We start from the raw sequence: 26,327 nt of genomic DNA on the forward strand, positions 1-26,327 counted from the left end.
CTGGTACTACAGTTTGAATACCAAACCGTGTTCAGTTTACCCAATCTCACTGAAACGATACATCTAGTAGTAGCCTTACCTATAACGGTGACAAATCTTTCAAAATTGCTTTTCATACTAATGCACAGTAAAAAAGTAAGTCTTTCATTCAAAATTTTCCTGCCTTACGTTTACTGGGTAGACCTCTGGAGAAAAGAATAGTGTCATCACATTTCTTTATGATAACCTGTGTATATTTCTAGTATCTTTTCCTGTTTTCATCAGTTGAACTGGATTTTTCTGCACATTTGGAAAAAAAAAGTTGCACTGCCTGATCTTGAATTTATCAAGGCCATGGTTGCTTTAACTAAACTCGCGTTGCTCTAAATTTTTGTGATTTTGAATGCTTTTTGATGAATAGGAGATCCACTCACAGCTTTGTTGTTTTTGGGAAATGAATATTTAACAGAAAGATTTTCTTTTCCCATCAACAGTTCAATTGTGTGTCTTTGGCTTCTCAAGACTCCCTGATCTGTGTTTTATCCTCGTGTGTATGCAGACATGCATAGCTAATAAAAATTGCACTTTAATGTGTTACTAAAATGGAATTCTTATGCTTTACTTGTTCATGCTTCCCATACTTGATGGAATAAGAAAACATTATCTTCTTTCTTATTTTGCAGGTACCAGAATAGTGCCACATATGGAAGTCTTCCGCCCTCCCTCTCAAGGAATGGAGAAACCTTTTCACATCCACGACGAATTATTTACTGTGTTCACGGAAAGTCAAGTGGATGCTGTGTTGTCACCGAGGGTGAAGTCGTTGACAGACCTGGTGGCCTCTCCCCAGCCACCTCTCGTGAGAGACGTGATTCGATGACAATCAGTAAGAATCTGCAGAGTATAATCAAATTTTATAAGTCTTTACATCTTTAGGTTGGTAAAGTAGGAAAGAAGCAATAATATTTACATTTATTAAGTCAAATAATATATTTCTTAGCAGAAAATCTGTTCCATGATGAAGACCACAGATTTTCAAAAAGAGAGCTGCATACATTACCAGAATATGCTCAAACAGTATTTGATACAGCTTGGTTTTCTGTGTCCTTGGTTATCTTTCCCACAACATAGTAGACCTTTTAATTTCATTGTAGAGATCAACGAGCATTGGAAATCATGTCTTTGATGTATTCTCTCAGTTGTCCAGGAAATGGCAACAGTGAATGGAAAGTATGAAATTCTGGCTGCTTCTTCATTGGTGCCAGTTCCCAATCTATGTGTGATAACAATTTTCATTGAAGGGCACACTCAGCCTACGGTTACGAGTATCTGTTCTTTTTGAAAACATTCTTCTAGTGTCTTTAGTTCCTCCACAAGGCTTTCTTGGTACGAGGTATGTGAGAAAATTAATGAGACTGGCAACACTGTGAGTGATGTGGAGACACTCCGTTGTTCTACTTGTGTAGACTGATTTGTTCATCCCTTTCAGATGCTTAGTTGAGTTTCAACATGCTCAGTCTGATTTCAACTCTGTACAGCCATCATGTGAATTTTGAGAGTGCCATCAGTGAAATTGTGTTTTTGTATCAGGCACACAATTTCTTTGTTGGCATAAATCTTTTTGGAAGGCTGAGAATACATTACAGATGAACCTTACTCAGGGAGACATCCAACTTAAAAACTGTCGAAAAGCTGAAAATGTGCATGCTCTTGTGAGATCAGGCTGACGTTTAACAATAAGGATGATTGGTGACCTGTTAAAGTTAAACATTTTACTGTACATCAAATTTTGCCCAAAGGTGAAAAGTTTGTGTCAGAATGGTGCTGAAAAACCTCACAACTAAGGAGGAGGACAATCAAAGAAATGTTTGCTTGATCCTCTTGAGAGGATCGGCAGTGACCACAAATGGTTCATTTGTGTGACTACAGTTAATAAAGTCTGGAGTTTTGAATATGATTCTGAGACAGAGCGACAGTGTGAGGAGTGGCACACTGATACACCTCCTTGACCGGAAAAAGTGCCACAATGATGCATCTTCTTAACTGGAAAAAACTCAAATGATCAAACCAAAGATCAAAACAATGCTGATTTTTTGACAGTAGACGTATTGTTCATAAAGAATTTGTTTCTTCAGGACAAACTGTCAACCAAGTGTTTTATAAAGATGTCCTTGAAAGGCTCAGGAGAAAAGTTAGTCGACTGAGGCCATACATTGAAGACAAGCGGATGCTGCACCGTGACAAAGCCCCATGTCACAAGGCCTCCTCTGTCTCGGAATTTTTGATGTTAAAAGACATTCCTTTTGTTCCAGAACCCCCCTGTTCACCTGATCTTAGTCCTTGTGACTTTCTTCTTTTCGCGAATTTGAAGAAGTCTCACAAGGGCATTTTTTTGGACTCTGAAGTACATTCAAAAGAATGTGGCTGACAGTTTAAAGACCCCAATAGTTGAAGCCTTTCAGCATTACTAGCAAGACTGGGAACAACTACTTTGCCGGTGTACAGATGCTGAAGGAAACTACATGGAAGGGGACAATGTTATTGTTTGAAAGAAAAAACTTTGGTAGATAAAAAATCAGTCTTGTTACCTTGTATGATGGAGAACGTGCACTATGGAACAGTGTTCTAAGCTCAGAACTTCCGTGATGGATGGTGATTGCCTGTGGCATGCAGGTGGTGGTGGTGGTTTTATTCATTCTTAGGCCACTTTTACAATGATTTGGTCATATTGTGATACTGAAGCTTACGAACAAAAATAGTCATTTATGTACTTACAATCCTAGTTCGACAAAGTTGGAACAGGTGGTTAACTGTGGCCTTACAGTAGAAATCAGGCATTACTTTTGGTTTCCAAACTGGGGAATGGAGTGGCATTAATTGATCGGAGCTAACCCACACCTCGGGCTATGCTAAAGATCGGTCGTATCCCCAAAACCCAGATATCCATGTTGTAGGAGGAGGAGGGGTGGCACTATCACACTCTAGCCAAAAGTTCACATACTGTATCTCTGTATCTTTGTGCCATTTCACTAAATAACATCAAAAGCTTGCTCCAAGATAAAGCAGCAAATTTATTCATCGACATCACAATTCCTAACACCTTATCACAACCAACTGTAGTAAAAAGTATGTTTTGGAGAGAGTTAATTAATGCTGTGTATGTTAGTCTCTCTTTTAAACTTTTGTGTATGTTCAATCCCAAGCATTTATGAGTTTAATGTGACAAGACAGTGTCACTTCTGTGACATGGCTGTTCTTGTTCTGTAATTTTTGGATCAATGTATAAATACTGAATTGCAATCAAATCAGGTAGCGATGTAGAAAACAGTTTTGCAGTTCATTGGTCCATATTCCCTGGCATGTTTACACGCTGGAACAAACTCACTTCAGGTATACATAAAAAAAAGGTACAGAGAATGACATGTTTTTGATCACGTCTTTAATGCACCATTGTCTTCAAACTGTAAATGTATGCAACATGGAAGTTATAATACAAAAACAATGAAATTCAAAAATTCATAAAGCAGGAATATGGCATTTCCTGTTAGTTTCCTGCAGCAAATTTGACCAATAACGCCAAATTTCCAAGAGAACTTTAATGTGCTGGTGATTTGAAACAGCATATATTCATAGGATGTAAGTTAAATTATAACACCCACCAACAGGAAGAAATTAATCACATCTCCTAAGTTCTGCCTGTGAAGTAGGACAGCTGGGCTAAAAGTACTGAGCCTTCTGGAAGCCCTTACGAGCCGCACTTTGTCAAAGACATGCCCCCAAACATCTACTGCACACAGCTGTAAATGGCATTTCAAGGTGCGGCCATGTGACTAGCTATTAATTGTTTGAAAAACATCACTTGACATTAGATATCAACATTCCAAAAATGTAGACTAACATTATGTAAATTCATAATTTAAATTCTGTAATCCATGACTGAGAAATGTGTTTTAATATATATTTAACTGCAAGCTGCACGTTAGGTACCATGCTGGCATTTGTCTGAAGTCATTTACAGAAACCATGGAAAACTGAAATTAATATGGCTGCAGAGGGGCTGGAACTCCTGAATACGAGGCCAGCCTATTTTTAATAGTGCAATCACATTTAGCTTATCCCTAATTTACAATACTGCTTTGCGAGAAAGTTTTTAATAATGGAAAACTAATAGTTCTACTCTATTCATTCATTCACTTTTCAGTATTGATTACTGAGGTGCCTCCACCCCCCCCCACCCCCCCCCCCCCCTTGCACCACCCACAAGCCCCCACTTCCTGACTCCCTGCCCCTGCCACGCCACACCATGCCAACCCCCCCCCCCCCCCCCCCACGCACACACACACACACAATATTTCCATAATGTAACACAACACACTATCAGCTGATGTCAGTACCATGGTGACTGCATTTGGTTTCCATTTAGTGTGTGTAAATTTTTCACATGCTTTTCTGAATAACTGAATAAGCTATGACATGTTGAGCTTGGAAAGAGGTTTGGATGTTCAGGATATCACACACAAATAAATAAAAACATTATACTAAATAACAGTGGTGTGTGAAATAATGTGTGTTGTGGTTTATATATTTTATGCTTTTTACCAAACTCTTATTCTGTGGTGTGCAGGTAGTCCTTCACTGTATAAAACCTCTGGCTTAATAGGTTCTTCTAAACTGCCTTTTTAAACTGGTTTATTTTAGTAATTTCTTTAGTATTCTTTGGCGATTTATTGAAGAGTTTTTTATTCTGTGATTGAAAATGCTGTTTTATGTTTGTTCTTTCTTGGTAAAAGCAGGTTCAGTTTAGATCTTGTTCCATGGACGGAGCTGTTTGTGCAGTAATTGTCAAGGTTATTTTTCCTGTGCATAACTGATTGGTAAACGAGCTCACATGTTGCAGTGAAAATCCCCATTGTTCTGAACAGTTCTCTACAGTGAGACTGGTTACTACTTTTGGTTATTATTCTTATGTTCATTATGGTGGACTTCCTTTCTCCCAGGGGTCCATCCACTCTTTTCTTAATGAAACATCAAGAAAATGTATATGTACCAAGTCTGTATATAGGTGGCAAATCTAATGGTTAAAAATGGTTTGTAAGCACACAGAGATCACCTCATATGATAACATATTACAACAAATCATGGTAACTGCTTTTTAAGTTTTTGACTGTGGTGAAGATTAAATGACAGTTGTGTGCTTTCACTTCTTTCTGCTTGTTGAATAGCCCCTTAATATTTTGAGTTTCCAGTTATGTCTGTGATTCATGTTGAATAGTGACTAGTATCAAGTAATTTTTCACAAATTTAAATATGTTTTGGTTAGTTTCCAATGTATATATCTGTGTTTGTCTGGTAGTTTTTACTTATCGTGCTAATGCTGGTTTTTATTTTACTCTTTGGTTTCTTAAATGCCATGACGCTTTGGCCTTATTTCTTAATATTCCTCTCATTTTCTGCTGGACATTGCAAATTTCTGCCATGATTCTTTAACTTCTCATTATGGATTCTATAAATATGCATTCTTGTGGTTTTCTTGGTAAAAGAGTGAAATTTTGTTGTAACTGAACATAAGTGAGGCTGAAATTGTTAGAAATGGGTGTTTAATGAATGCACTGTATAAGTGCAGAGAGTATTCATCATCATGCTTTCAAAGTACCATGATAGCCTTGAAGGAGGGGATGCACATTGGAAAGCCTTGTAGATCAAAAAGAACATGAAATGTGGTAGACTGCAAATCTCAGGAGGTCAGTTTGTCTTTTGAAAGTGATGGTTATAAGTAGAATTGTTTGCTTGCAACTAAATTTGCAAGCCATGAATTTTTCTGTTACTGATATGTTTGCACGAAGTAGCATTGCTTATCCTCTATTTAATCCCTCCCGCTCTCCCCCCTTCCTCCCTCTCCCCCCTCTCCCAATCTCTCCTCCTCCTCCTCCTCCTCCTCCTCCTCCTCCTCCTCCTCCTCCTCGTTTGTGCGCGCGTGTAAAATTCTTACTCTTTGGTCAACTTTTAAAATTATTGCTGTTATAACATATAGAATCTATTTATGTAATATAGTTGTAATGAAATAAAGAAGTAATTGCAAGTTAATTATTTATTTACACTGTGTAAACAGTGTCTCTTAGGATCAAGTTTATCATGATATTTATTTCTTTATGAAAACCAAGCAATTTCTTTAAATCCGACAATTATTTGAGTTTAACACTGACATAAAACTAATAAAAAATAGAAAGAAACATGAACTGATAAAAAATGTATAAACTTTCACACATCTAAGTGGACCTAGATTTTCTTTTTTGATACAGCCTGTACATACTGGTTTGGTATGAACTGGGCATATATTACCCTTGCAAAAATAACAAATAGATTTGAATTTTCTATCTGCTCGTCTTGGACAGTGAATGCAACGCTTTCTCTTTGGTACGAACTCATTATCATCAAGTGGTATACCCTGAACAGTAGGTATGAATCATGTTATACACTCTTTCAACTCACGAGGCAAAGTCGTAATAGCTGCTCGTAAATGCAGTTGTGGGTGATACAGCTCAAATGCCAATGTTTTCGAGAAAACTTTGTTCCATTTTGTGTGCCTGGTTGACTGTGTCCAGTATTATGTGAGCATTTAATGCACCATCGTCCAGAAAAGTAAAGAGCAGCTGCTATGGCCATTGGAGGCAAACTCGTGCAAGAATTGCTGTGGATAAGTTTTATTGTAAAAGCTCATAATTTCAGGACATTGTTTTGTGGGCACTATCATCTATGACACGATTGTGATGCATTGTTGAAGGAAATATTACTGTTTTTCTCTTCTTTGGGCAGTAAGACAGCAGAGTGATTGTTGGTTGATAGCCAAAAATTGTTGAATGTTCTTGCGTACCCTTCTGCTTGAATTTGCTTGTAATTTATGATTTATATTTTCAAAGTGCACCTGCCACTGTCAATCTGTGATCTCTCAGTAGATATTCTGCCAAAGGAATGCTTCTGAACCAATTGTCCATGGTCACATTTCGTGCATTACCTGATATGGGAGCAGTTAGCTGCTTTACAAATGCGGTGGTCAAAGTGTCTTGATAAAAAGGTCCTTACAGCTGTTTACCAACATAAATCTCTAATTTTCTGTTGTAAAGTGTAACAGCGTCTATTAAAGAAAACACATTGATTCCATATTTTGCAGGTTCGCTGGGCATGTATTGATGAAATCTGCACGATCCTCTGAAATTCTCTAGCATCTCATCCACTGTAATATACTCATTGTTTCTACAATGTTTCTCACAGTTGTCGACAAAGATATTGTATAACCGCGTGATTGGTGCCAACTTTTCTATTAGATTAAACTCTCCACATGTGTGAATGAAACTGAAATCACAGTTAGACATAAAAGCACAACAGAAATCAAGGCCAGTTCCATCAGTAATCCTAAAGTCATCAATCGAAGTATATTACGACTTATGTAGCCCTGTTATGTACATGACGCCAAACAAAGCTTTCAATTCAGTCAACTTTGTAAGCCTGCAGTTTCATTGTCTATCATAATTTATCTGCTTTGATGTTATTTTTATATTTGTGCAGTCTTGTATGTGCTGCAACCTTTTTAAGTCAGTAAACAATAACCAAGATTCTAAAGGGTTACTAACCTCACGTGTTGTGCCTTGGGAGCCTGGTTGTTTGTGTGACAGTATTATGAAGTCGTCTTCTAACAGCCTGTTGGTAGGGAGTTTTTTTCCATTTGCAAATAACAGTGTAGGTTCCTTCCCCTTGTCTTTTTTTTTTTTCAGAATAGAAATTATGTGATGATAAATTTGATAATGAAATATCATCTTCGTCATTATTTGAGGATTCTGATGGTTGAAGGTGTTCTTGAGGATTGTCATCTTTGCAGTCATGTTCTGACTCTGTGTCATGATCACTAACTTCTTCCAGAAAATCGACATTCTCTTCTTCATCTTCTACACCACCAATAATTTCGTTGTTTTCCTCTTCCAGCCATCTCCGAATTCGTTCACACTGTCATTCCCCCAATGTTATTTTATTTGAACTGCTCTACAACAAAAAGTGAATCATTAATATGAACACTGTAACAAAAGAAACATAAAAAAATTAAAAAACCAAATAAAGGAATCTGTAAAATTTCACTTACGCCAGTCGTCGCATGGAGTCCCTCGAAGCCTTGTGCAGAAACACACATCTGTACCTAACTGCGCAGACTGATTGTTGCCAGCACGGTTGTTAAGTATTGTCCCTTTTAGAAAGCTACCAAGAGTAACAGACAGCTGGAAAAATTTTGATAGTATCTAATTGGCATTTATGTAGAAGCTATGCTTCTGAAGACCCCACACGAGAGGTGAGGGTTAAGAGTACTACATGTCCCCTAAATAATGAAGTCACAACCACCTTAGGCTGAAAATGAAGCAGTGGTTAGTCAGTATTGTGTAGGTTGGAGGGGTCTTTTGCAGAATGAACTAAAGAAAATAAGATCAGCATTTAATGCCCTGCTGACAATAGAAACTAGCAGTATCGCAGCTTCCAAGGCACCTGTGTGTGCTGAACTAGCACTAAATAGACTTCCTTGACTACCTTGTGTGTTTTCTGTAAATTCCTTCACCCAGATAGTAATGCCAATTTAACTCAATCATTAGACGAAGTTTCACTAATGACTTAGTCATAGTAAATATACGTAACTTCATTTCATCTGTGATAATAACCAAATCAGAAAACTGAGCTATTGTTATTTTTATTTAATTCATTTCACGGGGTGCAAATTCTCCACCAATTCAATAAATGTGTAGTTTGTTCGTGTAACAGCCTGGATATGGATTTCAATTTACAGTGTTTTAATTTTGTTCATAAATAGTTGATTGAAGTGAGTGCTGTAATTTCAATCATTCAATTATTAATTTGTGAACTGTGATTTGTCCAAACTGACCGGCATTTAACTACTAGAATAATTGTTGCAGTGGATGGGCACTGTCATCGTGAAAGGGATGAGCAGGTGGACAGCAAGGCAAGAAGGAAGCTGATAGTTGCCAGCGTTCTGTGTGTCATTTTCATGGTGGGTGAAACAGTTGGTGAGTATGCATGTCAGTTTGTAACGTTTCATCATGTTACTTCAAGAAAAGTAATATGTATATATTGTAACTGTAATACAGTAACAGTACAGTAATGCCACCATAATTGAAATGGCTGTATGAGGGCTGTTCAAAAAGTAAGGTGACGTTTCAAATTGTGCAGGCAACGTACATTCGGTTATTGATCTTTTTTTGTTATGTTAGTACACTTATCCCGAACATGCATTCACAGTTTCAAGTGTACAGCATATTTCCTTAGTTTTGGTGAGATAGAAAGGTTAGACATGTTTTAGTGCGCTCGGTGATTTTTGATAAAAAAAAAATGGAGCAAAGACTGCATCAAATTTTCTGTGAAAAAATGGAACCAGGTGCTCTAAAACACTCGAAAAGTTGCAAGAGGTATAAGCACTTCCAAAATGGCCGAGAAGGTGCCAATGATGTACCTCACTCTGGCTGCCCCAGCACATCAACAACAGGTGATAACGTCAAGCTGTGAAGAAAATTGTTTTGGAAAATTGTAAAAGTACCATAAGAGAAGTTGCTGAGGATGTTGGCATATCAGTCAACTCGCGTAGTGCAATTTTTTCAGATGTTTTGGGAACGAGATGTGTATCAGCGAAGCTTGTTCCAAAATTTCTCAGTTTTGATCAGAAGCTCTTGAATGATGTCAATAATGATCCTGATTTTCTCATAAGGGTCATAACTGGTGATGAAACATGGGTTTACGGTTATAATGTCGAATCCAAAGCCCAGTCATCCCAGTGTAAGCATTCCGGAGAGTCAAGACCAGAAAAAGCACTCCAAGTTCAATCAAATGTCAAAGTTTTGGTCACTGTTTTTTTCAATCACCTTAGTGGAGTGCATCATGAATTTTTTCCTCGAGGTTGTACAGTCAATAAGGGGTATTACCATGACGTTATCCACCGTTTGCGAGAAGCATCTTTGCTACATCGAGCATCACCACTATGTGGTGAGTAGCAACTTCCTTTTCATAATATTGTTACATTCCATCCTGCATTTTCCATTGTTCAATGTTTGCAAGAAGCAGTATGCAGAAAAGTCCGTAAATGTGGAAAAACAATTCATGGCTTTTGCATCACAACAGTGCACCTGCTCATTCATTGTTGTCTGTGAGAGACTTTTTGCCCTAAAACAACACGACAATCATGCCTCAGCCACCATATTCACCAGATTTGGCCCCCTACGACTTTTTCTTCCTCCCAAAACTGAAGAGACCTATGAAAGGGCCAAGATTTTCAATGAGGAAATTAAAACTGCTTTGCTGGAAGTACTCAAGGCTACCAAGAAGTGCTTATGAGAAGTGCTTCGAGGATTGGAAGCAGCACTGACACAAGTGTATTGTATCTGAGGGGGATTACTTTGAAGGGGCAACATGTATATTGATGAATAAATAAATATTTTTGTATAAAAATATAAAAGTCACCTTACTTTCTGAACACACCTTTTTATTGCGTCAGCTTTAATTTAAAGGAGACTTTCTTGTGTCTGATGTCAGCATTAACGTTGCTGAAATCTGTTAGTTAAATCAGGGGCTGTATGGTGTTAGTCTGTTAGTACATCTTCCTCTACATCAATACTCCGCAAACCACCATGAGGTGCATGGCAGAGGGTACATACCATTGTACCAGTTACGGGGTTTCTTCCTGTTCCATTCACATATGGAGCGTGGGAAGAATGAGTGTTTGAATACCACTGTGCATGCAGTAATTATTCTAATCTTAGCTTCATGATCCCAGTGTGAGCGATACATAGGGGATTGTAGTATATTCCTACAGTAATCATTTAAAGACTTTATTAGTAGACTTTCTCGGGATTGTTTACGTCTATCTTAAAGAGTATTCCAGTTCAGTTTCTTCAGGATCTCTGTGACACGCTCCCATGCGTTAAACAAACCTGTAACCATCTGTGCTGCCCTTCTCTGTATACACTCAAAATCCCTTGTTAGTCCAATCTGGTGCAGGTCCCACACACTTAAGCAAGCGATTTGTGATTTGTAAGCTATCTCCATTGTAGACTGATTGCACTTCCCCAGTATTCTACCCATAAACCAAAGTCTGCCATGTGCTTTATCCACAGCTTAGCGTATGTGATCATTCCATTCCATTTCATATCTCTGCAGAGTGTTACACCAAGGTATTTGTATGAGTTGGCCAGTTCCAACAGTGACTCATTGATATTATAGTCATAGGATGCTATGTTTTCAATTTTGTGAAGTGCATCATTTTACATTTCTGAACATTTAGAGCAAGTTGCTAATCTTTGCACCACTTTGAAATCTTATCAAGATCTTACTGAATATTTATGCAGCTTCTTTCAGATATTACTTCATTTGGATAACTGCATCATCTGCAGAATTTCTGATTTTACTAATAATATTGTCTGCAAGCTCATTAATATACAACATGAAAAGCAAGGGTCGCAACACATGCCAAATTACTTCTACATCCGACAATGACTCTTCATCCAAGATAACACGCTGCATCCTCCCGACCGCAAAGTCCTCAGTCCACTCACAAATTTTGTGCTTGTGTATAAAAGTTAAATTGTTCTTTAAGATTAAGAAAACAACATGAACCATACCAAAGATGTTTACACTGAAAGGTATCCGGGCAGTATTGTTGGATGTGACACTGTGGTACGAATCATTGCTCACAGGCCCGATGGCACATGGTGTGTGTGTGTGTGTGTGTGTGTGTGTGTGTGTGTGTGTGTGTGGTGGGATGCAGAGTATTAATACATGTTGCAATGCCCTCATATGGCAACTGATGCCAATCAGACAGTCCAGCATGGCTTGTGGCAAAAAGGTCTGTGGTAACCGTGTGTCAGCTGCAGTTCCTTCATCCCTTCTTTCGATTAAATCTAGATTGCATACTCATGAAGAGCTGCAACCAGTGTAATGATAGTTAACATTAATACAGTACACAGATTAAGTTTCTGTTATTTTTCTTGTCTTGTCTTGTCTGGAATGCAATGAATGAATGAATGAGTGAAAGATGTTAATGGATGACCCTCTGACATTGTGGTGCCTCCAGAATGAGGACGTAATACATTTACTTATAAAGCTACTAAAAATGCATGTACTACAAATGACTGTCCATTCAAATGTTTGTTGATCTGCTGTCTCCCCTAAAATGATGTGTATATACCCATAGAATTTTGAGCCTAATATAGTGCAATTATTCTGTGGAATTTGAGGCTTATTCTTATGTTGTGTTTCTGATATGTTGTAGAAGTTTTCTTTGAGGGGTTGGCTATATGAGGAGTGATCAAAATGTAACTGGGAACCTGTAATTTTGTGTGTTGCATTAGTTCAATTTGGCCAAATTTTTTGTCGTTGTGTTGGAAAACATGTCTGAAATGTGTCTCTGCAATGTTAGAGTGTTAGCTATAAAAGGTATCTTGTCAGCTGTCAAAAAGGTTACAGGCGTTTTGATAGTATCTGCAGTTGCTTACAGGGTGTTTCGAAAAAGACTTCACAACTTTAAAAATTCATATAAATTTATTGAAAGAAAATATAGAGCTGAGTTTGGTGGTATTTTGTACGGAAACACATCAAGGTTTCCCACCCCCGTTTAAACTAAAGGTGTTCTATGTGGCTTTCGTTGGTTACCCTGCACACATACCACAGGAAGTCAATTTCTTCCCAAACTCACTGTAGCATTGCAGGCGTAACTTGCTCAGTGGCTGTGTAAATTCTTGCTCAAAGTTCAAATAGATAAGCTAGCACAGGAGGTACAAACACGTTATCCTTGATGAATCCCCATTAAAAAAATAGAGTGGCGTCAGGTCTGGGGAACGTGGGGGCCATGCAGTTTGCTTATCACAGCCAATCCATTGACCTGGAAAGCAGTCACTGAAAAAATCTCGGATGTCAGCCAGGTAGTGGGGTGGTGTGCCATCTTGCGTGAAGTAAACATTTTGTTCTTGGTCATCCTCATCGATCTGTGGTATCAAAAATTGTTGTAACCTATGCAGGTACACTATCTTATCTATGGTTCCATCACAGAAGAAAAGGGGCTGTACACTTCTTTCTTGCTCAGTGCACAAAATGTTCAGTTTAGGGATAAGACAAAAATGTTGCAATGTTTGATGTGGATTTTCACTGTACCAAATCCTGCAGTTGTGTGTCAACATTGCCACTAAAGTGAAAAGTTGACTCGTCAGAAAAGATGTTTTTGTCCAAGAAATGTTCATCCTCATGTAATCAGTTTTACATATTCGCACAGAAGTTCTTACGAGCAATTTTATTAGTGTCTTTTATTGCCTGTACGATTGTCAAACTGTTTCAAATGCGAATGGTTTCTCAACACACACCAAACAGTTGTATGTTGGATTTGCAGTTTCCAAGACGCATGCCAGGTCAATTTCGTAGGGCTGTTGACAAAACGTTGCCTCACTTCCTCAACAACGTCGGTCAGATGTGCTTGGACATCCTGATGATTTCCCATGTCTTACCTAGCACCCTGTTTCTACAAAACATTTATGCCACTCATAAATTGTAGGCCTACTACGAGCATCATTAGCGTACTTGGTATGGAAATTACGCTGAACTGTTGTTGCCAACTTCGATTCTACAAAGGAAAACACAAAACTATCATGCTCGGGTCCAGTGAAGACAGCTATCTTTAAGCCAAATTACAGTGCGATTCGGCATTAGTGAACTATGCAGGACAAATCTTGATGCATGTCCATACTAATTGACACTACAGTGATCTCCGTAGGTATTATGAATTAATTTATATGAAGTTTCAAGTTTGTGAAGTCTCTTTCAAACACCCTGTATTTTGTGTAAAAATGGGACAGAGAATTTGTATTAAATTTTGCCATAAGAACAGAATGAAGTGCATCAAACTTACAGAAGAGTTAAATATTGTAATAATGAGTGCTATGGATACAACAAGGGATTACAACTGGTGCAGGTGTTTCGAAGAAGGTTGTAAAGATGTTGAAGATAACAAGTGCCTTGGACGCACCCAGAACATCATTCGATAAAATTGTAGAACAAGTTAGAGAATGGCTATGAACTATTGCCGAATTACAATCAGAAAAGTCACTGATGATGTTGACATATCAGCATCAAATTGTTTCAGATTTTTCAGGTAAACCTGATGTAAAGTTGATGAATTTTGAACGAAAACAGCAAGCTGCTCAGGAGTCACTTGGTCAAGTCACAACGATACAGAACTACTGAAATGGACCGTAACAGGTGACGAAACATGAGTTGATGAATATGAAGTGAAAACTAGGGTTCAGCCAACCCAGTGCAAGCATTCTGGATTGCCAAGACCATAATGTGGTCAAATGTGAAGGTTATGCTCACAGTGTTCTTCAGTTCTAGCAGTATATGCACCATGAGTTCTTGCCACAAGGTGAAATGAACAGTAAGGAGCACTGACTACAAGTTTAACACCATTTGTGTGAAGCAATCAGAAAAAAATTCCAGATTTGTTATGTAGCAGTTGACGGTTTTTGCACCATGATAATGCGTCCACTCAGTCCTGATTGCGTATTCATAAATTTTTTGTCAAAAACGATACTTTAATGATGTCCTAGTCTGCATAGTAGCTCGATGTGACATTTGTACATTCCCAAAAAGAAGATAACCTTACAGTACAATTTTTGTGTTCGACGATCATAGGTGAGATTAATAATACATCACTGAGAGATCTGAATGCTATCCCAAAATGGAGTTCCAGAAGTGTTTTGGAAATTAGATAAAGTGCTGGCATAAGTGTGTAACATGTAATAGGGAATATTTTCAATATAAACTAACATATAAATCCAGCATTAGACCCAATATTAACCATGATAAATCTGTTGCTTCGACTAACATTGTCCATGATGATGTCAATGCCAGCACAGTAACAATATTTTTTTAAAATAATGGTGTTGTCCAGCCAAGTTTTGTCAATATAAAAGAACATTTCACCTTATTGTCTTAATTTTTATACTTGTATCAAGTATTTACATCACCAGTCAGCCCCATCTTTTGTCTTGACCAGAATCTCGTACTTGCAGATTACTTTCAGATAAAACCCATTTCACATATTACCTTGTGCAGAACATCTTTCTGAAAAGGAAAATGGATCTTTCTGAAAAGGAAAATGGATTTTTCCTTTTACAGCAACAAGTATTTTACACAAGTCCCCCATCATATGTCAAATTATCAATTTTCTAAAGCTGTCCATAACAATGGATTTCCACCAAAAATTGGTATCAATCTTTCTTGGTGATTGCAACAAACCAGGTAGTTTATTTTTGTGTTCCTTTTTGATGTGTTCTATTGTGGAAAAGTTGTCTTTTATATAAATTGCAGCTCTTCTATGTTAGAGACAACCAAACACTCTTTACTCTGAAAATACCTCTTCTTTGTATTGTGTTCATTTTCTTGTGATTTGATATGCTTGTCCGTTGTATCTGACTTCATACATCACAAAATATACAAACTAAATTGATTGATTCAGTGAAATAAAACTACACAGATTGACGTACATCACTGCATGCTGCACTACACTGCTGGACAGGAAGTGGGCAACTGATTTTGGGTGTGCCTGTAAGGCAGTCACAGGGTTTCCCCACTAAGAGCACTGCTGGCTCAGTAGTTTACTGACTATTATAGAGTTCAGATCTTAAGTGATGCTTGTTACTGGATTTTGTGTAGCTCTCTTCCTAGCATGACATAAAATCCCAGCTGCTATCCACTGCTCATCCTTTGTTTTGCTGAATTTTGCTCTTATTTTTTTTAGGGGAAAACAAGAAAAGTAGTACACTGTAGGAGAAAAAAAAGACACTCTGTGAAGGAATTATCTGAATGGGATGGAAATCAGTAGGTGTGATATGCAAATACAGACAAACAAATTATTACAATTTCAGAAAAATTGGATGATTTATTCGAAAGGAAGAGCTTCAGAAATTGAGGATGTCAATAATGTGTTGGTCCACATCTGACCCAAGCAAGCATTATTCAGCTTGAGTTGTTGGATATCTTCCTGATAGATATTGTGCCAAGTTGTGTGCAATTGGTATGTTAGGTCATCAGAATTGCAAGATGATTGGAGAGCTGTGCCCATAATGCTCCAAACATTTCCAACTGGAAAGAGAACCAGCATCTTTGCTGGAGAGGTTAGTGTTTGGCAAACATGAAGGACAAGCAGAAGGAACTCTCACTGTGAGTGGGTGGACATTCTCTTGCTGAAATGGAAGCCCAGGATAGCTTGCCATGAAAGACAACAAAATGGGGTGTAGACTATTCTTGACATACTACTGTGCTGTAAGGGTGCCACGAATGGCAGCCAGAGGTGTCCTGCTGTGAAAAGAAATGGCACCCTAGACCATCACTCTTGGTTGTCGGGGCGGATGGTGGGCGACAGTCAGGTTGGTATCCCTTTGCTGCCCAGTGCATCTCCAGACACGTTGTTGCTTGTCATTGCAGCTTAATTCAAAGCAGGGCTCATCACTGAAGACAAGGCATCAGCCTCAAGGTGGGTATGACAACAGTGTTTTGATTCATGACTGCAAATTTAGTCATCTGGTGGCTGTTAAGAACTAGTAAGCTTTGCTGTATTGCGAACGGTCAGACTACAATATTTCATTGTGACGTCTATAGTGAAACTACGAGTGAAAACATTGACCCTAACCCCAAGAAGATGTACATCGAGCACAAAAACAGTATACATACACAAACCATTTACTACAGAACTAACTGACAGATGATGTGCATATTTTTGAGCAGAGGGTTCTGAATTCTTGATAATACTGATATGATTTTTTTTGCATTGAATTGTGTAAAGTACAGTTAAAATGATGACTTTTTGGAGCTTATAAGGCGGTATGGGAAATGTCTCAATGTACTTGGAAATTATGTATAAAATAAAGATATGTCTTACCTTTAATGCCTCATTCTCTCTCTCTCTCTCTCTCTCTCTCTCTTTCTTTCTCTCTTTTCACTAGAGAAGGAAGCACATGCAGTAATGTTGTAAAAGTAGCTGAGGTTATTTACATTGTACAAATGGAGCTATTTTTGACTGAGTATTTAGTGTTGTGAATTAATCTTACTATATGTATTGTTTATTTTAGGAGGTTATCTTTCGTCGAGCCTGGCCATCGCAACAGATGCTGCTCACTTGTTGACAGATTTCGCCAGCTTCATGATCTCTCTTTTTTCATTATGGGTTGCAAGCCGTCCTCCAACACGCAAGATGAGCTTTGGCTGGTATCGTGCAGAAGTTATAGGTGCACTAACATCTGTGCTTATGATCTGGATAATCACTGGAGTGCTTGTATATATGGCCATTGAAAGAATTGTAACCAAAGATTTTGAGATTGATGCCACAATCATGCTGATAACTTCTGCAATTGGAGTCGGAGTAAATTTAATGTAAGCATCTTCCCTCATATTGATTAAGATGTTATCTGATTTCCATAACAAACAGAAAATCTGTTATCATTGAAATACAAAATGATTTGGCCTGTAGCAACATTCTGAATGATTGGGAACTGGTTTAGATCTGGCCCTTGTAAGGAGATTGACGTCTGCCACAGCAGCTTGTTTGATTTGATTGATCATTCCATCCTGCTGAATGACAGACCTGTGTGTGTTAAATTTGTCTATTGTTATGTTAGCTTTAACAAATGTCTTTGGCAATATTTATAACATTTGATAATGAATGTTGACTACCTCCCAGTTTCATAGTAATTTGGTTAATAAAGTGTGGATTTTTTAAATGTTATATTAGATGGGAGCAAATCTAGTGAAATTAAGAGAAAGATAGGATATTTTTTGATATTCCTTTCATACTTTTCAAAATGCTTATTTATAATATGTTATTTATTTTAAAAATAGAGTAATTTATTTTGTGTGTTTGATTGTCTCTGTAGAATGGGTCTTACTTTGCACCAGCATGGACACTCGCATGCAAGTAGCAACAATTCATCAGATATACAGATTGAGAATGGAGCATCTACAGAAAGTATTACTACACAGCAGAATATCAATGTTCGTGCCGCCTTCATACATGTCATTGGAGATTTCATCCAAAGTGTTGGTGTCTTCATTGCAGCACTTGTCATATATTATAAGGTAATGCGCAAATGATTAAAACAATAATTTATTGTTCATAATGTCTGTTAATGTGTTTCCTGGACTTAATAATTTTTTTGTCCATTTCTATTCCAGCCTTCCTGGAGCATTGTAGATCCAGTATGCACATTCCTGTTTTCAGCTCTTGTTCTGATGACAACATTTGCTATTATAAAGGATACTGTAATAGTTCTCATGGAAGGTAAGCATTTTATTCAGTAGAGGTACGTCTGATAAAGGTGCACACGAAACTTTTTTGTTTCGTGAAGTTCAAAAAATGTAGCTTGCTCTTGTATTCTTCAAAAATGTGTATGACAGTGTTATGAAAAGAGTGCTACCCTCTACATAGCAGAGATGTTGAGTCACAACAAAAAGACTACTAAACACATAAGGTTTCAGCCATAAGGCCTTCTTCCGAAAGTGAGTCCCCCCCCCCCCCCCCCCCCGCCACACACACACACACACACACACACAAAACACACACACACACACATTTCGAAAACATGACCCCCATACACATGACCACTGTGTCTGGTTGCTGGAGTCAGACACCTGATGCGAGAAGCAACCTGGGTGGTAGGGGTAAGGAGGAACCTATGATGATGAGGGGAAGGGAGAGCAGGGTATAGGTGCGAGATGGTAAAATGATGATTGTGAGAGCATATAGTATGTATCTTGTTTGTACATGTTTTTCCCCAACAGATGAGCAAGCAGATGAAGACAAACATCACAGAAATAATTACGGCAACATTCTGTCATACATGTTGAACTATAGTTTTGGAACTGCACGTGTTTATGACAAAAATAATTAAAACAATTATCTTTATTAGTCACTTATTTTCTTTCACAATGTGTTTCAAGGAATTACGCCCTCATCTTCAGGCGGATTACAATTTTATTTGCTTGATGTAGCCATTTGTTTATTTTGAACTTCACTTCACTACAAAAAAAAATGAGGTATGGTTTGTCACTTGCCATCACAATAAGGAACTAAAATTTTGAATGATAATAAATGGAACACACAACTATCCGTAATGTGAAAACCAGTCCTTTCCACAGACAAAGGCTCCACTGAAGTGCTCATGAATTTTAGTGACTTTGTGGCCGAGTGTCCTCGTTAACATTATGACACTTCTGCATATACACCTTATAACCATAATCCCATCCCAGAAGTTCAACAAGACCTTCAGCATTTCCTAAGGCCTTAGGTCTGTTCCAAAATATGGCACCTGAATCCATCTCCTTCCTCACGCCATCAACTTCCCAAAACTCCCAAAACCCAACCCTTCTGGTTGCCTGCTGTTCGTTCCTTCGTTACTGGGTATAATGCTCCCCCAGAACGAACCTGTGCGTTTGTTGACCAACACCTCCACACAATTGTCCAAACCTGCATTCAAGGCACCGCTAACTTTCTTCACTACCTTTCCACAGTTGCTGCCCCATTACCAGCAGACCCCTTTGTTGGTCACTGCGAATGTGACATCCTTATACACCATTTCCTGCTATGCCCATGGCCTTGCAGCCATGGGATACTAACTTTCTCATGTCGTCCTGATATGAAACACACCACCTCTTCCCTAATTCTCCTAACCAACTACAACCTGACACACAGTTATTTCACTTTCAAAGGCCAAACTTGTAAAAACATAAAAAAAATTAAAAAAAATAACTGTGGTACTGCGATGGGTACTCACATGACACCATCCTATGCCAACTTATTTACAACAATCTGGAGGAATCCTTCCTATCCACTCAACATCTAAAACTCCTTGTTTGGTTCAAATTCATTGACGAAATTTTCATGAACTGGACTCGAGGCGAGAACCATTGCTCTTCATGGCCTCAACACCTGCTCCCAAATCAGTTTCACCTGGTCCTTCTCAGCTCATCATTACCTTCCTAGATGCCGATCTCTAGCTTACAGATGGGTTTGTAAGTATGTCTGTTCATATTGAGCACATCAAGTACCAACAATAATACCTCAACTTTGACAGAGTTCAACCATGTCAAAAAGTCTCTCCGTTCACCATCACTACCTGTGGACGCCACACCTGCAGTGGGAGCCAAGATTTGTCAAAACATACTGATGATGTTAACAGAATCTTCCGTCGGTTTTCAGTAGAACAACTATACAATAAACGAAAATCACTAGTTTGCTTTTGTTCCACAGTATTACTTCTATTGTGTTAACTGGTTTGTAAGCTAAAAACCAGTTAACGCAATAAAAGTAACACTGTGGGACAAAAGCAAACTGGTGCTTTTCTTTTATTACATATTGATAACAGTACCAGAGCCTACCCAGCTCATCCATAAATGGATCTCTCATGCCGGCTCCTTTTTTTGATATCTGGTAATCTGTTAACCAGCCACTGACCAGCTTTCTGATTACCCAGCAGCACCATGGCCTTGGAAAGCTCAACCACATTATTCATCATTGTTTCGACAGCCTCTCAATGTGCTCTGAGATGAGAGAGGTCCTACCCACATCACCCAAAATAGTGTTCCACCATCCACTCAACCTAAAAAACATCACCGTTCCTCCACATTCCAATTCTGCTCCCATTTCTCCACTCCATGGTTCATTTTATGGTGTTCGGACCAAGTGCAAGACCTGTCCAATACACTCACCCACCACTTCCTGCTGCAGTCCAGACAAACATCTGCTAGCCACTAAAAGGCAGGGCCATAGGTGAAAGCAACTATGTTATGCAGAGTGTATCAAAAAGAATTGTCCAATCTAAAAAAAAAAAAAAAAAAATTAACTGTTATGTTATTTGAGATATGTGCATGAACAATGTACTGTTGGAAAGAGCAAATTCTCAAGTTTTTACATGATTTGTGCTAGGTAGCAACAGTGTGCACCCACTTCAGTTCTAGTAAAAATGGTGCCAGGACAACAGAAAACATGATGTGTTCTGCATTTTGCGCAGTGCCTGTCAGTAATAACTGTTCAGCATGACTTGGCATGTTTTATGTCAACGTTTGCATATGAAACTGTACAAAATTCAGCTACTGCAAGCTTTCATGAAGGTGAAGAACAACAGTATGTGGAGTTCTGTAATTTCATTCTTGGCAAGATGGAGGATGATAGTTTTCTTCCACACCTAATGTGTATTGCCAGGGCAACATTCCATTTGAATGGAAAGGTGAACCATCACAATGTGAGAATATAGGATACGGAACAACCACACGAAGTTATACAACATGTCAGGGATTCTCCAAAATGGAATTTGTTTTGTGGAGCTTCACGGGGAAAGAAGTATGGTCAATTTTTCTTCACCGACACTGTTACAGGAAGCACATATCTCGATATGCTTAATAACTCTTTTGCCACAGTTGGAGACTGATTCGAACAACTTTATTTACCACCAGGATGGGGCATCGCCACACTGGCATCTGGAAGTGTGGGAATTCTTAAATCAAAGGATTACTGAATGATGCATTGGTCGCATTGGTCACACTGGACCAGATGATTCAGCCATACATTACTAGCCTCCAAGGTCACCGGACCTGACGATATGTGATTGTTTCTTGTGGGGGTTTATAAAAGAGTCTGTTTAGGTGCCTCCATTACCAATAAAAGTGAATGAACTGAGACATCTCATAAAGCATCTGTGGAAACTGTAACTCAAGACATGCTGCTCAGTGCATTGGGAACAATTTGAATATCACATTGACATATGCTGTGTATCTCAAGGGGGACACATTGAATGCCTATGAAAAGGTATGTAAAAAGTTCTCCATTCATAAAGAAAAGTTCATTGTTTATTAGTTTCAGAAATATAGTCATGCCAAACCAGATCATTCTTTTTGATACACCATGTATATCATCTATACTGCAATTACTGTACCATTCTATGTGGGCATGACAAGTAACCAGTTCTCTACTTCCATGAATGGCCTCTGCCAAACAGTGAACTTAACTTTCTAGTTGCCAAACATGCTGTACAGCACAACACAAGTGACTTCAACATGCTGCTTTACTATGCAAGCTATTTGGTTACTCCCTTCCAACACAAGTTTCTCTGAATTACGTATATGGAAAATGTCTCTTCAGAATATCCTGCAGTCTTGCAATCCCTCTGGCCTAAATCTTTGCTAACCTATTTCCCACTGCCTCACCTAACCGTAGCCCCCTTCTCTCTTTTATCCACATCACTTGTCCCCCTTTGAGATCTTGTGCTATCTTGTTCCACCACTCTTCCTCACTCTACCCCTCATGTGGGCATTCTCCCTCTCCCTCCCTCCCCCTTTTTCTCTTTCTCTCTCTCCCCCCCCTCCACCCCTCCCAATCTGCATGTGGCATTCTCTCTCTCTCTCCCCCCTCCACCCCTCCCAATCTGCATGTGGCATTCTCTCTCTCTCTCTCTCTCTCTCTCCCTCTCCCTCTCCCTCTCCCTCTCCCCTCCTTTCCCTTTCTCTCCCCTCCTTTCCCTTTCTCTCCCCTCCTTTCCCTTTCTCTCCCTGTCTGTGTCCCTTTTCTTCTCCACCTCTCCCCTCCCCTTCACCTCTCCCTCTCTCTGTAGCTCTTACACGCTCTAGTCTATGTACTCCTTTTGTTTTATTGTGCAGCCACTGAATCGTCGGTCAAAACATCTGCCTCACACTATCCCACTATCTCCTCCTTACGTCGTGCGTCTTCCCCTACCCCCTCCTCACCTCCAGTAGCCCCAGCAACTGCTCCAAATACAGATAATTAATAACAAGTCTCACCATGAGAATGTACATTTTGAGTGTCTGTGTGGTTGTGTGTGTAAATGGATGTACATTTGCAAGAAAAGAGCAAGAGCTCTTCCTTTCCCTTATTTTATGTATTGTTCCACCCAGGAATCTTCATTATTGTTAAACAATAATAAAGTTATTTACAAGATGTTCCATCAGAAGATGAAAGAATAAGAAAGAAAGAGGTTCATTACATACATTCATTTTCATTGTTAAACTGCATAAAAAACAACAGAACACACAGCTCAGAGAGTGCATAGATCGAGAAATACAGTGTGCTATTAGCCAAAGAACATTACCAGCTTACATTGCAAGTCAGTGATACAGATAACATATGTACAAGTATTTAAACCATTACAATCTTTTCAGTTAATCTTTTCACTTAAACTTGTTGTTACAGAAAGGTTATAAACATATAACTCAGCCTGTGTATTTGTTAATGAATTGGTCTGGTGATTTGGGATCTGAGTTCATGTTTTCATGATTTACCTCTCTCAAGAGTTCAATGGTATGAAAGTTACTGTGTGTGTCTTGTACGCCTGAGAAGGGTTTAAAAATGTTCATTTCCACTATGTCAGATTTGACATTGAGTATGTCTGCTATGTTTTCTGTTGTGAATGCAGAGAGATTCATTTTGTGGTCTTTGTTTGGTTTATGAAGTTTTATTGTATTATGATTTGTGTTGTTGAAAGTGTGTGTACGTCACTAATGTGGATAGCTGTGGTAGATTTGTTGGGAGTGTTGTACTTAGACGCGTTTGTGTGGTCTTTGTATTTAGCTTGGAAGCTTTGTGTGGTCTGATCCACATACTGTACTGTGTACTTGCTGCACTTTTTGTTGTAGTTGCCCAAGCTGGAAAATTTGTCTTCATTTTGGTAGCCTATTAGATAATTTATTGGTGTTGCAAAAAGTAACTCTTATATTGTTTGGTCTCACATTAGCAGTTTTCTTTATGAGGGCACCCAATTGGGGAATGCATACTGTCCTGTGTCTGTTCAGTTGTACATATTTCTTTTTCTTCCTAACTTCTGTGGACATATTTTCTATTGATGCAGGTTGAAAACCATTTGCTGCTGCTACTACCTTAATTATTCCAATTTCAACATTTTTTTTTTTTTTTTTTTTTTTTCAGACATTCCTATTCACTTGTGAACTGGATGTTCTTGTACATGCTGTTGAAGTTTTGAAGCAGCACATTCTCTTCATGTTGTTTTTCACTTTTGTTATCAATCATACACGTATCTTTTCTAAACATAATGTCTTGTAGACATGATATGGTATAACTTTCTGTGAAATAGAAATTCTCTTGTAAACATATAGCATCGCTGGAGCTGAGGCTGTCATAAAAGCTCTCAAAAACTAACTTTATAAGACCACACGAATTAAAAGTAAACATTTAAATAATATGATGTTATATAAGAAAAATACAACTGAAATTTGCACTCCAAGATGCCATACGGACCACATCATACCAGCTAAGATGTACACTTGACAATGGCAAATTGCTTATCATGTAAATTGTTCACTTCGTGTAAATCAATACATAGTGCAGCAAAAAATTTGTACATAAAATAAATTAAAAATGGTCAGTACATTAAATAATTTCTGCTCAAGTTGGTTTAGGAAGGTTGTAGCTATGGTTCCAGATATACTGGAGTCCATTGATAGACCCTTTGGCTGTTTGTATACTTTATCAATGAAAGTGGAATAATTTCATTATGGGGAGGATACTCTGCTTTGTAACACATGCATGAATTGTTGAGTTGCAGACCGGGACAACAAAATACAGTACTAGCAATGTTTAAGCTTTTGAACAAAGTCTTTCCTCGGAGGTAGAACTCTCATGCATAAACAACAACAACAACAACAACAAAAACTTGTCCACACGAATAGCTACTGCCTCTGGGCACATAGGGTGTGAGTTAGGGGTAAGGAGGTTACATTTGGGAAGGAGATGAATAACGGGGTAAGGGTTGGGGAAGATGATAGAGCTGCTTGTGGGAGCATACAGGAACATGTTGGTGACAAGATAATGGGCGCTGTGTGTGGTATTGGGAGGCTGTGCTGGGGAAAAGGGGGCAGGGGGGAGAGAGCTAGAGAAGTCTACAAATTCTAGAAACGTAGGTTTGCCTTTCCTTAATCTATTTTCTAAGATAAGTCATAGGGTCAGTATTGCCTCACGTGTTCCAATATTTCTACAGAATCCAAACTGATCTTCCCCGAAGTCACCTTCTGTCAGTTTTTCCATTCGTCTGTAAAGAATTCGCTTTAGTATTTTGCAGCTGTGACTTCACCTGCTTTCTTTGGGATTGGAATTATTATATTCTTCTTTTAAGTCGGAAGGTATTTCACCTGTCTCATACATCTTGCTCACCAGATGGTAGAGTTTTGTGAGGGCTGGCTCTCCCAAGGCTATCAGCAGTTCTAATGGAACGTTATCTGTTTCTGGGGCCTTGCCATTTTGCAGTTCCTGTTGATCTCATTTTTGAGACGTTTGTATTCCTTCTTGATTTCTTCATTTACTGCATTTTTGTATTTTCTCCTTTCGTCAATTAAATTCCATCTCTCTCCTGTTACCCAAGGATTTCTATTAGCCCTTGTCTTTTTACCTACGTGATCCTCTGCTGCCTTCACTATTTCATCTCTCAACGCTACCCGTTCTTCTTCTACTGTATTTCTTTCCCCCATTCTTGTCAATTGTTCCCTAATGCTCTTCCTGAAACTCTCTACAACCTCTGGTTCTGTCAGTTTATCCAGGTCCCATCTCCTTAAATAACCACCTTTTTGCAGTTTCTTTAGTTTTAATCTACAGTTCATAACCACTAGATTGTGGTCAAAGTCCACATTCCAGTATCTCCAGGCTTCTTCCATGTATACAACCTGCTTTCATGATTCTTGAACCAAGTGTTAGCTACAATTAAATTATGCTCTGTACAAAATTCTACCAGGCGACTTCCTCTTTCATTCCTTACCCCCATTCCATATTCACCTTGGAGAGCCAATGACATGTACTGAATACATATAACTTCCTGTAATAACAGATTCAAATTGTCATTTAAACCACAAAACCAGACAATAGTAACTTGTGATGAGAATTAATATAAGCGATAGTTCCAAATAGAAATTAAAATACAGTAGTTCTTTACTGAATTTGATAAAAGTCTGTGCACTGCTATTCACCATCACACAAAATATTGTTAAGCCTGCTGGTGGTGCAAATCACATGGGCATCGTTGGTGTGTTGTACAACAAAAGTCTAGTAGGACCCGGTAAACAGCAGTGATGGTTGTTAGGCTGTTGTGGAGGTGAAATTGGCTAATAGATTTCTTGAATCATGGAATATGTATTCCTTGCTTAAGAGACGTAGTTAAAAGAGAGCATAACTAAGTGCTGAGTTCTCTCTATAACCACATGTACAAGATTACTCTGCAGTGCACAGTTAAATGTTTGACAGCGGATCCGTACAG

At 38.5% G+C, this 26,327-nt stretch overlaps 1 protein-coding gene across 8 annotated transcripts in view; it reads left to right on the plus strand.

The window, feature by feature from the left end:
- LOC126336622 (zinc transporter 2) overlaps positions 1–26,327 on the plus strand; it is a 627,171-nt gene that overhangs the window by 597,551 nt on the left and 3,293 nt on the right. For all 8 annotated transcript variants that reach the window (XM_050000502.1, XM_050000501.1, XM_050000498.1 and 5 more), the window contains 5 exons: positions 663–865; positions 8,928–9,038; positions 17,136–17,436; positions 17,937–18,138; positions 18,235–18,340. In XM_050000502.1, coding sequence (XP_049856459.1) covers positions 663–865; positions 8,928–9,038; positions 17,136–17,436; positions 17,937–18,138; positions 18,235–18,340 — 923 coding nt within the window. The remainder of the gene's footprint in view (positions 1–662; positions 866–8,927; positions 9,039–17,135; positions 17,437–17,936; positions 18,139–18,234; positions 18,341–26,327) is intronic.

Source organism: Schistocerca gregaria, chromosome 2, assembly GCF_023897955.1.
Source record: "Schistocerca gregaria isolate iqSchGreg1 chromosome 2, iqSchGreg1.2, whole genome shotgun sequence".
Classification (NCBI taxonomy): Eukaryota; Metazoa; Arthropoda; class Insecta; order Orthoptera; family Acrididae; genus Schistocerca; species Schistocerca gregaria.